The sequence below is a fragment of the Nematolebias whitei genome, chromosome 1 (genome assembly GCF_014905685.2).
Source record: "Nematolebias whitei isolate Nwh7 chromosome 1, NemWhi1, whole genome shotgun sequence".
Taxonomy (NCBI): Eukaryota; Metazoa; Chordata; class Actinopteri; order Cyprinodontiformes; family Rivulidae; genus Nematolebias; species Nematolebias whitei.
In genome coordinates this window covers 81,668,573-81,681,729 of record NC_056498.1, presented here as the reverse complement: position 1 = coordinate 81,681,729, position 13,157 = coordinate 81,668,573, and the positions used below count along the sequence as shown (strand labels likewise).

Genomic DNA, 13,157 nt, shown 5'->3' with positions numbered 1-13,157 from the left:
TATATGTGTATATATATATATATATATATATATATATATATATATATATATATGTGTATATATGATTATGTGTATATATATATACACACACAGACACACACACACACACACACACATTTCCTCAGAAATGTTTGTTTTTTCTATATTTTTGTTTTTTACAGTCAATGTACTTACAATATGAAACTGTAAATTGTTTTTAAACATTTAATTTGATAAGCAAAATATTTGATCTCTTTTTTTTTTATTATTCTTTGAGCATTTTCTTTTTAAAGTGGTTTTCTCAGTATTTTTGGTTTGTGCACAGTGAGCACCTTCAAATCTTGGTTTATTAATTTTATTTTTCTGCAGTCTGACAGGACCGCCTGCCTTTACTGCCTGTGCTGAACACAGTTTAGATGGTTATTAAGTTTCCTGTTTTTCCTTACGTTTAAATGTTCAATCACATGAAGTGTCTAGTTTGAAACAGGTGTGTGTAAGGTGTGTGTGCTGTGTAAACAGTGTTGCAGGTGATGTGTGTGTGCTGCTAATGATTCATGTTGTTTCTTTTCTGCTGCAGGCGACTGGGAGTGTCACCCACACGATCCCACGGGATGGCACGTAAGTCACGGCTTTTCTTTACTTGAAAAACTTTGTGTTCAAAAACACAGCAGCACATCTTTAAAGAAATAAATCTTTCATTGTTCATGTGTCATGGTTGATGGCAGTGTATTTATGCCTAAGCTTTCTGTTTAATTATTATTTTTGTTATCTAAGATGTTCAAATGGACACTTCCTTCAGTGTAACCCTACTTCAATTACCATACTTTAGTAGTGCTGAAAAACAATGTGAACAAAAGCTTGCATACAGTTTCCTATATGTAAACAGAGATCACCGATTGTGCATGTTACAGTCAAGCTTTAATGACAGAAGAAGATCAAACTGTTAACAGAGGTGTGTGTTTCACATCATGAACCACATTAAAAGTGCACTTCAGAGGTTTCAGGTAACAAAGAATCTAATCTGAAGTTTTTTCCCATCAAACCTGATGAAATGTGCTTGGACTCTGATTTGTTACACTCATATTTTTTCTATTAAAAGCAAGGTTTTAAATAAAAACTTGCAATGCAAACAGCTTTATGGGTTCAGATCATCAAAAATTATGTTGTCTCTTCACATCTTGTTTTGATTAAACCAGGTTCTGCAAGATGCAACTCTTACTTTTAACACGTAGCTTTGTTGTTTTGTGTACTTTACCTTATTAAATAAATTTGAACAAAAATATATCGATATCTTTTTACATTCCACTTTAAAGTTCAAGTGAAACAGCCACCTAAGAGTGATTCATATTTCTACAAATACCTGTGTTGCCTGTTTGCTCCACCTCTTCATAAAATCAGGAAGAATTGTTTTATTTATTTCCCATGAACTTCTAAACTCTGACAGCCCATCAAAATGCCTACAACACAACTTTTATTCATTTCAGTTTCAGATACAGACATAAATGTTTAGAACACGACATACACTGTTAGGATCTGGAAGCAGGTCAAACCCAAATGCAGGCAGGACTCAGAGAACGCAGAGGATTTAAATAACTAAAATGTGTATTTAACAAAACAAAAGAGCTGGCGTGGCAGCAAATACTGGCATGAATACTGGGAGACACAGAAGGCGTAACGCAGGAGTGATGAGAAATACTGCACCAGGACATCACCAGACAATGACCAGCTGACGAGGAACCGAAAACGCACACTTATGTGTACACACTAACGAGGGCTAAACACAAACACCTGGGAAGAACAGGTGGAAGGCAAGGGCTAATCACAAGGGAAACACAAGGGAGAGCAGGAGCTAAACACACCACGAGAGGGCACCATCCTCACATACACAAAACATTTCCTTTTAGGAGTTTGATTTTATGGTAATAATTTGCATGTTGAGGTTACAGATGAAGTTGGTTCTGGTCCGTGAATTATCATTGTCCTCTGTTTCTTCTTCTAGATGCTCCCTTTAGGGGTTACCCCAGTGGATAATCTCCACCTCCCCCCGTCTCACCGTCCTCTTCTATTGCACCAACCCTCTTCATCTTCACTATATTTTTTTATCCTCTGCTGTAGTCTTCCTCTTTTCTTCCTTCCTGGCAGCTTAATGTTTAAGATCCTTACAGTATGTCCACCACCTCTCCTCTGCACGTGAACAAACCGTCTCAGCCACACATCTTTTACTTTTTACTAAACAATAAACAAAGTGAAGCTACAGTTTAAACAATATATTTTAGGCACATTCAACCTCTGATTTTTGGTTAGTTGGGGTGTCTTTGTGTTCATTTGAAGTTGTATATGTCCTTCTTGTGGTCATTTATTTTTTAAATCTCCTGCAGCATCCTGTGACGTGGCAACCATCCAAGGAGGGAGACCATCTGATTGGGCGAATTACTCTCAGTAAGAGGAGTGCCACCATGCCTAAAGAAGCTGGAGCTCTGCTTGGGTTAAAGGTCAGAGGTCAACATCAGATGTGAACGGTCATTAGTTTGTTATCCTCAAATTCCATCTTCCTGTGTGTGATTGTCATCAGGTGGTGGGAGGAAGAATAACAGAGTCCGGCAGGTTAGGTGCCTTCATCACCAAAGTCAAGAAGGGAAGTCTGGCTGACGTGGTGGGTCATCTGAGAGCAGGTAAACACTCAACGTCACAGCTGTAAAAACAAATGTTTAAAATGGAAAAGGATGTTTCTATTGAACATTTACAATCAGTTTGCCTTCATTTTCAGGCCTTATTTTTCACACTAACATCTTGATAGCTGTATTTACAATCGAAAAAAAAAATTATTAGAACTTTATCCCACTAATACGTCTAATACAACTTAATTTTTAATCAAACTTTATGAACTCGCTGACAAAAAGGGAAGCATTATCATTACTAAGCGTCATTACTTCATTACATAAACATTACTTTACTTCGTCTTGACTTGACCGGAGGTCACGGTAGTTTTGTTTCCTCAAATGCAGTGCTTTTAGATCTATCAAAGTGGCTACTGCACTTTATACAAAAATCATGTACAAACCGGATTCCAAAAAAGTTGGGACACTAAACAAATTGTGAATAAAAACTGAATGCAATGATGTGGAGGTGCCAACATCTAATATTTTATTCAGAATAGAACACAAATCACAGATCAAAAGTTTAAACTGAGAGAATGTATCATTTTAAGGGAAAAATCTGTTGTTTCCAAATTTCATGGCGTCAACAAATCCCAAAAAATTTGGGACAAGTCCATTTTTACCACTGTGTGGCATCCCCTCTTCTTCTTACAACACTCAACAGATGTCTGGGGACAGAGGAGACCAGTTTCTCAAGTTTAGAAATAGGAATGCTCTCCCATTCATGTCTAATACAGGCCTCTAACTGTTCAATCGTCTTGGGCCTTCTTTGTCGCACCTTCCTCTTTATGATGCGCCAAATGTTCTCTATAGGTGAAAGATCTGGACTGCAGGCTGGCCATTTCAGTACCCAGATCCTTCTCCTACGTAGCCATGATGTTGTGATTGCTGCAGAATGTGGTCTGGCATTATCGTGTTGAAAAATGCAGGGTCTTCCCTGAAAGAGATGACGTCTAGATGGGAGCATATGTTGTTCTAGAACCTGAACATAGTTCTCTGCCTTTCCAGACATGCAAGCTGCCCATGCCACCACAAGCGCTCATGCAACCCCATACCATCAGTGATGCAGGCTGCTGAACGGAGCGTTGATAACAACTTGGGCTATCCTTGTCTTCTCTGGTCCAGATGACATGGCGTCCCAGTGTTCCATAAAGAACTTCAAATCGTGACTCATCTGACCACAGAACAGTCTTCCATTTTGCCACACTCCATTTTAAATGACCCCTGGCCCAGTGCAAACGTCTGAGCTTGTGGAGCTTGCTTAGAAATGGCTTCCTCTTTGCACTGTAGAGTTTCAGCTGGCAACGGTGGATGGCATGGTGGATTGTGTTCACTGACAATGCTTTCTGGAAGTATTCCTGAGCCCATTCTGTTATTTCCTTGACAGTGGCATTCCTGTTAGAGGTGCAGTGACGTTTAAGGGCCCGGAGATCACGAGCATCCAGTAGAGTTTTACGGCCTTGACCCTTACGCACAGCGATTTTTCCAGATTCTCTGAATCTTTTGAAGATGTTACGCACGGTTGATGATGATAACTTAAGTCTTTGCTATTTTACGCTGGGTAACACCATTCTGGAATTGCTGCACTATGTTTCTGCGCAACAATGGTGGAATTGGTGATCCTCTTACCAGCTTGGCTTCTGAGAGACACTGACACTCTGAGAAGCTCTTTTTATACCCAATCATGTTGTCAATTGACCTAATAAGTGTTAATTGGTCTTCCAGCTGTTCGTTATATGCTCAATTTCTTTTTGCCAGCCACTTATTGCTACTTGTCCCAACTTTTTTGGGATTTGTTGACACTGTGAAATTTTGAATCAACATATTTTTCCTTTAAAATGTTACATTTACTCAGATTAAACTTTTGATCAGTCATCTATGTTATATTACGAATAAAATATTGACATTTGCCATCTCCACATCATTGCATTCAGTTTTTAATCACAATTTGTTTAGTGTCCCAACTTTTTTGGAATCTGGTTTGTATGATACAAGCAATAATAATAATAATAATAATCTAAAGACAGTTAGACTGTGTTTAAGTGGTTTAATATCAAGTTTCCACAACCTGCGCAAGTGGAAGATAATGGATGGATGGAATATCAAGTTTCTTATGTCATCATAAAATAAAATTTATTGTACATCTGCTACTGTAGCATAAAGCAAAATATGTTAAAAGTAAGAATGCAAATAAAATGTACAAAACAACAATTAAAGTACTGGAATCTTACAATGAAACCACATTCACACTTTTGGGCACTGACTGACAATAGTCATCAACAGCTACTTTAAATAAACTATTATTCAGTTTTAATAATTAAAGATGTTCAGAACCATTGGTTGTATAAAACAAGTATTTATATACTGTATAGAATTTTGAAAATTCTGCAGCTTCACCTTTTTCTAAACTTTTTTATACATCATAGCAGCTTAAATGTTTTTCATCGTAGAAATTCCAGGAAGCAGTGAAGAGTGCTTTAATGGACATAAAAATGTCAGTTTAAAATAAAATAAAATGAAAAATGCATTGGCATTATTCTATATTACTTTAGGACAATTTTTACATTTAAGCAGCCACTAGGGATCACAAGCCAGTCTAACTCTGGTTCTGGTCCCAAGCTCGGGTAAATGGTGAGGGTTGTGTCAGGAAGGACATTCGATGTAAAACACTTTTGCCAAAACTATAATGTGAATTCATTAAAGCAACACCATACCGAATCTGTCAAGGTCTGGGTTAACAGCGTCCACCACCGGTGCTGTTGACAAACAGGGTGCTGGCGGAAATTGTGCTACTGTTAGTGGAAGACCACGAGGAGGGAAACGTGTCAGGAGACAGAGGGAGAAGAGGAAAGTCAAGAATGTAGGACTGTGGGTGGAAACTCTTAATGTGGGGACAATGACAGGCAAAGGTAGAGAGCTGACTGACATGATGCAGAGAAGGAAGGTAGATGTTTTATGTGTTCAAGAGACCAAGTGGAAGGGCAGCAAGGCTCGCAGCATTGGAGCAGAGTTTAAACTGTTTTACCATGGTGTGGATAGAAAGAGGAATGGAGTGGGGTGGTCATGTAGGAGGTGTTAAAGAATGTAATAGAGGTGAAAAGAGTGTCAGATAGGGTGATGTGTAGGTGAAGGTGAAGGTAGAAGTAGAAGGTCTGATGCTAAATGCTGTCAGTGGTTAAGTTCCACAGGTTGGATGTAACAGAGGAGAAAGATACATTTTGGAAGGATCTGGATTAAGCGATAGAGTACTACTACCAGGGAGGGGAGAGTGATGATTGGAGGAGACCTGAGATGAGAGATGGAGAAAAGTTTCAGTTTCAATATCAGAGTGATTTTTGACAATACTTTGGCGGCAAAGATCTAAGGAAACTTTTACAAAAGAGTAGTGAGACCAGCCATGTTGTATGATTTTGACTCAGAGAAATGGACAGAAAGACAGGAGACAAAACTGGAAGTAGCTGAAATGAAGATGATGAGGTTCTCCTTAGGAGTGACAAGGATGGATAAGATTATTAATGAGATCATCAGAGGTACAGCACAGGCTGAACAAATGGGAGATAAAGTTAGAGAGGCCAAACTGAGATGGCTCGGACATGTCCAGAGGAGGGACAGTGGTTTGTACATGTCCAGAGGAGATACAGTGGATATATTTCATTTTCATTTCATTTATTTAATTTACCCTTTATTTATACAGGTAGTCTCAATGAGTCACGACAACTCATTTTCAAGAGAGACCTGTTCAAGGTTAAGGGCCTTGCTCAAGGACCCAGAGTGGCGTGAATGAGGGTGGAGGCTGGTGTGGGTGTTTCACCTTTTCCACCCACATTTTGATGTGGACGGTACCGGGAGTTGAACCTGCGACTTTCCAATCACAGGCCCATCTTCTAACCTTTGCTCCACCAATCCCTATATTATATTACATATTATATTGGTAGAAGGATATTAGAAATGCAGCTTCCAGAAAAAGATAAAGAGGAAGGCCAAAGAGGAGATATATGGATGCAGTTAGAGAGGACTTGGAGGTAGTTGGAGTAAGGACAGAGTGAGATGGAGGACGATAACTCACTGTGGAGACCCCTGAAGATGGAAAACATGAAAGAGGAAGAAGATGACAGAAAGGGAAACACCTAAATGGAGTAGTGGGAAGGAAATGAAACTGCATATGTTGACAGGTCATGTGGCTGTATTAATCAGTTCAAATCTATAACAGACTTGGCAGTATGGTCACATTGCAGCTTCTTTGTCACAAGAAAGAATGAAGCACCTGAATGGTCAAACACAGTTCATAGACCTGTTTGTTGTAAGTGAATAGGTCCTGTTGAAAGTCTGTACACGGGTGCTGTCTCAGGTGTGGTATGACATGCAGATACTGGATGTTACTGATGTAGCACAGTGTCTTCATGGTTTATTGAGTCACTACCAGGGTGATGAAAGGTCAGACCCTAAGGTAGGGGTGCTCAAACTTCTTTGAACTTACACAGTAGATCTACTTGTGAAGTAGAGAACCGAGAAGTAGGTTGCCGAGAGCCTCAGTACCAAACAAATTGTTAAATTCCTAACCCAAGGTAAACCACCTAAAACACCTAGACTTACCTACCAAAGAAAAATAAAGAAGTCAGTTTCCTTACATGACTCCTGACAAAGAACCAGAGAAATCTGTTGTTCAAATAAAAAGGGCCTCTATCTCTTCCATCTGAAATTAGTGCTCACTGTATACAAAAGGTGGCTTACATACTGTGGTGCAGTCTACGTGATACGCTGGTATACGGCATGTACTCAGTAGAAAAACTTGGGAATTTCCATATACTCACTAAAAGTGCCCAGTGATACATGACATATCATTGCACGTGTCATTATATTGAAACGTCGGGGTGAAATGGGTCGTAAACGCCCTCAAAGAACAGCGGTGTCCCTCTTTTTTCTTGGGGGTGGAGGGTGGTTGGGGGGGGGGGGGGGGAGAGCCCAGAGCCCATTTTGTCCAATTTACTTTAAACTAAAAAGAAAATAACTTATGATAATAAATATGATAATATGTGTGTGTGTGTGTGTGTGTAACATATATCCATTCATTATCTTCTGCTTCCTAGGGGGGTGCGTCGGGGAACTCAAAATAAATTTACAATTACATTGTACTTGTACTAACCGCTGTATTTTGGTTTCTAAGCACAGTATACACAGTATAAAAATGTAGACTACACCACTGCTTACATAGGTGCGGATTTACAAATCTATTTACAAATCTCAAACAATGAAACAGTTATTTCAAATATCATGTTAAAATGAACCAAAACCAGCAGCTGGCTCTCTGTGGAGACAGCAGGGTGGGGCATCAGGCATGTACGAGTTCAGTCCCTTGCAGGTTCAGACTGCCGGCTCAAACAAGACAATCACAGTCCTACCTTGTTCAACACCGCATCCCCCCCCCCCCCCCCAACAACCCACCCACCCACACATGTTGTAGTATGTCTGTGCATGCTGTAGTGCACCTCTGATCTCACTTTAAAATCTGCAGCCTCAACAAATGTTTCTTTCATCACCTCCCCATGACTGAAAGACTTTCTGTGTTTGGTGAGAATGTGGCTGACAGTCCTAATGCTGCTGTGGCAGCTTTCCCTTTGGTCTTGGGCCGGGTGTAAATCATCTGCAGCACTGCCAGCCGATCTTTTAGCTCTTGAACCTTTTGGGCTCATAAAGCAGTTTTAGCAGGCAGTTTATGTCCCAGTCTTTTAATGCTGTTCAAAGGCCATGCTTACTTAACAAACCAGACAAACATCCTTCACATTCGAGAAAACAAACAAAATAGTCCTCACACTCTGAGTGAAAATGTATATTTTTTATTGTTGTAGAAAATTGACATTCATTCCGTACTTATCTCCTGTCCTGTGAAGTGAATACCAAATGTGCCGGTGTAAGAACTGCACGTGTTCTGTGTGTGGATGTTTGATTTCAGGGGATGAAGTTTTGCAGTGGAACGGCAAGTTGTTACCAGGAGCAACAATGAAGGAAGTTTATAACATCATCCTGGAGTCTCAGTCCGAGCCTCAGGTGGAGCTGATGGTGTCCAGGCCCATTGGGTGAGTCAGGAAGGAAATGCAGCTGCTACACTGTCAGGCTACATGTCTAACTCTGGTATGACTAGCCAGCTGAGATCAGCTAAAGTTCAGCGTTTATCCTTTAAAAGACAAAAACCTGCACACACATTTGGATTCTGACCATCATACTGCAGCCAACCTTATGCTGCCAACGTTTTACAGTATTCATTTTACTCATGTGTTCTCCTTTACTTTTATTTGTAGGATAAGTTAAGGGTATCTATGAATGACCCAATTAAATATTGTCTTGCCAAACATTATTCTGTTATAAACACCTATAGGAGTATTATAACCTAACCCTAACCCTGATCTGTTGGTTTTAAAGTTATGCATTACTTTTTTTACACTGTGAGGGAAAATGATGAAATGATCCTTTAGGTCTATCCTGTTAAAGCCCCTGTCACACAGTGACACATAGCATCAACGTACAGTAACAAATGGAAGAAAGAAAAAAACCAAACACGCTGGTGTGAGTCACATAAATTAGGTTTATGTTTTGAATTAGTTGTCAGCACACTGACAGACAATAGCCAGCCAATAATCATGCACAAAACTTTCAGCATCTTGACGTGCTACTGATATGTTAGACATCAATTATAGGTGTGCAACAGGTATGTTATGCATATGTTCACACACTTTACATGTAAATTACTCATTAATTGACATACGTCAGAAACCAGCAGAGCATTTGAGTACGTGCTCATAACTTATTTCTCACCTGTGAGCACCTTGTCTTATGCAGAGCTTATCTGCAGCGTTAGTGTTCAGCCAGTGGTGTAGTATACCTTTTTGTAGTGGGTATACTGTGCTTAGAAAACAAAGTACACCAGTTAGTACAATGTAATTGTCAATTTATTTTGATTTTTAAGTGTATTAAACATTTCAAAATTTATCTGATGCTTATGGGGGAGTGGTGGCGCAGAGGTTAGAGAAGGTGGGCCTGTGATTGGAAGATTGCCGGTTCAAGCCTCGGTACCGACAACATCAAAAATGTGGGTGGGGTAGGTAGGTGAAGCACCCACACCTGCCCCCACCCTCATTCGCCCCACTCTGGGCCCATGAGCAAGGCCCTTAACCCCCATCTGCTCCCTAAACAGGTCTCTCTTGAAAATGAGTTGTCGTGGCTCAATGAGACTACCTGGATAAATAAAGGGTAAATGAAAAAAAAAAAATTGAATACATGAACAACAAACTTTGTACAACAGTTGGCTTTGTATTAAAAACATGTTATAGGATTTATAAAACAAGTATCAATTTTTAAAACAGTATCAAAGCTAAACATGTTAAAGTATTATGTAGTAAGTACAGAAGTATTAAGTAGAAAGTACAGAAGTATTAATTATACAAAAAACAGATTGAACCAACTCAATGTGTCTATAAAATGTTCCAAATGTGACACAAGTTCACTTGTGCACAGCATATTGGAGCACACTGCAACCATAACCGTGACATCGGAAAAAGCCAACTCTCTACACCTCTGTCATTAATTTTGCATTGATCAACATGCCTCAGAAGAAATCAGACATATTTGGGATCAAGGAATCTGCAGCAGGATTCTTCGGCTCTTTGGTGATAGTTTTGGACCTGTGCACCTCATGGATCCAGCAGGAGTGATGATCACATCATACAGCTTTTCCCCTAGATTACTGGCCTTGGCCGGGTGATTGTCAGATGGGGGCGGGGCGTGGTTTAGGCGAATTTTGGTAGGTGGGGCCGCTTGGTTCTGTTGACAGGATGGGGCACCATGCTTAGCTAATGGTAGGGGAAACACTGCAGCTCCAGATACATGTCTGAACCCCAAACACTGACACATTTATTATTAATTTTTATTCAACCAGGCAAATCCCATTGGGATCACAGATCTCTTTTACAAGGGAGGTCTGGGCCTGAAGCAGCCTAGTATGCATGTTTTTGGTCGCTGTCAGTAAATCACATGAGCCGGAGCCGACTGTTAGCTTTTTGTTAATGCTGCTTAATGCTTAATGAATCCAAACAGGCCTTAAAATCTATTATAAATGACATGATATGATAAATAACACATTTATTTACAACTGTAAGATGAACACTGACATGATGATTCTCTCATGAACAAACATTCTGGATGAAACAGAAATAACCAGACAGCTTTATTGATAGAATTATTCTAAAGATTGCAAAAACAGCAACAACAATACTTAACAAATAGTGAAAATAGAATGAAAACATGTCCATTAAATACAGGCATCACTGTTCACATTTCCACATTTGAGTCCTGAAGGTCTAAAAAAAATTATTGCCTCATTAAACTGAAAAGATTTTAGCTGGAAGTACCATTAAAAAAAAACTGAGGAAAAATGAGAAAAATTCAGCATCACATTTATTTATTCTGATTAATCTTACAGAAAAATATGTAAAGCTGTTCCATGTTGTTCATGTTTGAGTTCTTTGGGTGCTAATCCATAAGCATTGAAACACCAATATTTCTATTTGCTTCTTTTTCTATTTTGTCACGTTTGGTTTACTATTCCTCAAACAAAACACCTGTCTCATTTAGGAATGGCGCGCTGTGACCTTTGGTAATCGCGCATAAATTAAATGAGCAAAAACTGAAAATTTTACTGAACCCAACAATTGGACTTTGATTAACTAAGAAGAAAACCCAGTCCTCTACAGCAGAAACATCACTTAATGTTTCAGTGGGTCACAAAAAGTTGGACTTAACATGACTGATCTGATATTTTTAGATTTTTAAGAGTTTTTACAATTACAAATTTTTTGGTTATATTTTTTGACCATAGAGGTTCAACTGTGTGTGTGTGTGTGTGTGTGTTTATCATTCACACTAACTTCTGAGCTGTCAACATTTTCTAGCATTTTTGTTAGCACCAAATAATTCTCCTTATAACATCGAAACAAAGGCATGCTTCTGAGCGTTCACTCAGGGTGTCTCATACGTCCATGAACCCAGTGTTTCCTCTCAAATCTCCCCTAGAGTACAGAGCTTTTTTTGTTTGTTTTTTTACTGAAAACGAATAATCTGTTAAATGATCATATTACCTACATAAAACAGCAATTTTGAAACATGTCACAAGACACTTCTTCCACTTTTAGCTAGGGTTTTCTTGAATACAACATATTTTGCCCAGTGTCTGCTTATATGAGTCTTACTTTTTGTCCCCCGCTGTGGAAAGAGGGAACTGGAAATACCCCTGCTTGAGCATCTTGCACCAAAAACATTCAGGTTTACTTGCATTCCCTGTTCAGTTCCAGTTTCATCTGGAAAACAACACCAACATTCACTATTCAAACCTTCAGCGACCAAGGACATCGGCGTACCTCTTGTTGCTCTGCGTCTCTGTCTGCTTGACTCGTTAAGATCGCTGCTTGGATTGACAGGCAAAAGTGTGTGGTTACCATGGTGATCTTAATGAACTACATTTATTTAGACCTTGGTTCTCTGTGCACTTCCTATACAGTTTATACATCATAAACATCTGCATTTTTGTCCGTTTAGAATGTTAAAGCCAGTCCTGAATGGTGAACTTTATAAAAGAAAGTTGATGTATGTTGGACAGCGGCTGCTTTGGCACCGTTCAAAGCTTCTTTAGAGATTTATTAGTTGCATTTATCATTGTCCATAGATACATAAATACAAGATGTTAGGGGTTTAACTCATACATTAATTACTGGAAGAAAAAAAAAGATTGAATGTAATCGTTTCTCTCCAAACACTCACGAAGGGTGTATAGAAAATATCAGTAAGTATTCTGTTCTTTATTTTTCATGTTTCCTTTAAATAAAACCCTGTGATTCTCTCACTCTCACAGAAACTTATTTTCTTTACTGGTGTCATTTTGGATGAATTAATGATCTAAAATGTATCCGTTAATGGGCTGCCGATTGATGAAACTACATCTTTTTGTTACAACCGCTGTATTGTGACAATCAGGTATGACTTGACGGCATCCAAAATGGCCCCAAATAAACATCCATCATTTTCAAACACTTCCACAAGCTTTTCAGCTGCCTGCGCAGGAAAATCAAACAGGCTTCAAGTCTTTTCTAGCATCCACATTATCTCTGCAGTCGCTTTTGAAAGTTGGAACTTTAGCACTTATAAATGAGTTCACTATATTTAATTAACATGTTTTAAGTTTTTTTGATTTTGAACTCCGTTTAAAGCCAACCCATTTCCCATGAAACACTTATCAGTTTATTACAAAGTTTAACTTCATGGAATAAATTCTCAAATTTGAAATAAGAGTTGCTTTTTATGATACGCAAAGGAAAGTTATATAAGTTAGAGATTAGCCGAACATTTGCGTCTTCAGTTGAACATAAAGCTGAGCAGAAAAATGATGTAGACTGAAGTGCTGGATGTCAGGTTTTTTTTTTTTTATTCCAAATTACTTCTCTGAAATATATACATACATACATACATACATATGTA

General features: G+C 38.9%; 1 protein-coding gene across 1 annotated transcript in view; it reads left to right on the top strand.

Moving 5' to 3' along the window:
* Positions 1-13,157, top strand: part of LOC119413702 (regulating synaptic membrane exocytosis protein 1) — a 217,355-nt gene that overhangs the window by 131,195 nt on the left and 73,003 nt on the right. Inside the window, exons 7-10 of the mRNA XM_037680758.1 lie at positions 557-597; positions 2,358-2,471; positions 2,552-2,651; positions 8,587-8,710. Of these exons, the coding sequence (XP_037536686.1) occupies positions 557-597; positions 2,358-2,471; positions 2,552-2,651; positions 8,587-8,710 (379 nt within the window). The remainder of the gene's footprint in view (positions 1-556; positions 598-2,357; positions 2,472-2,551; positions 2,652-8,586; positions 8,711-13,157) is intronic.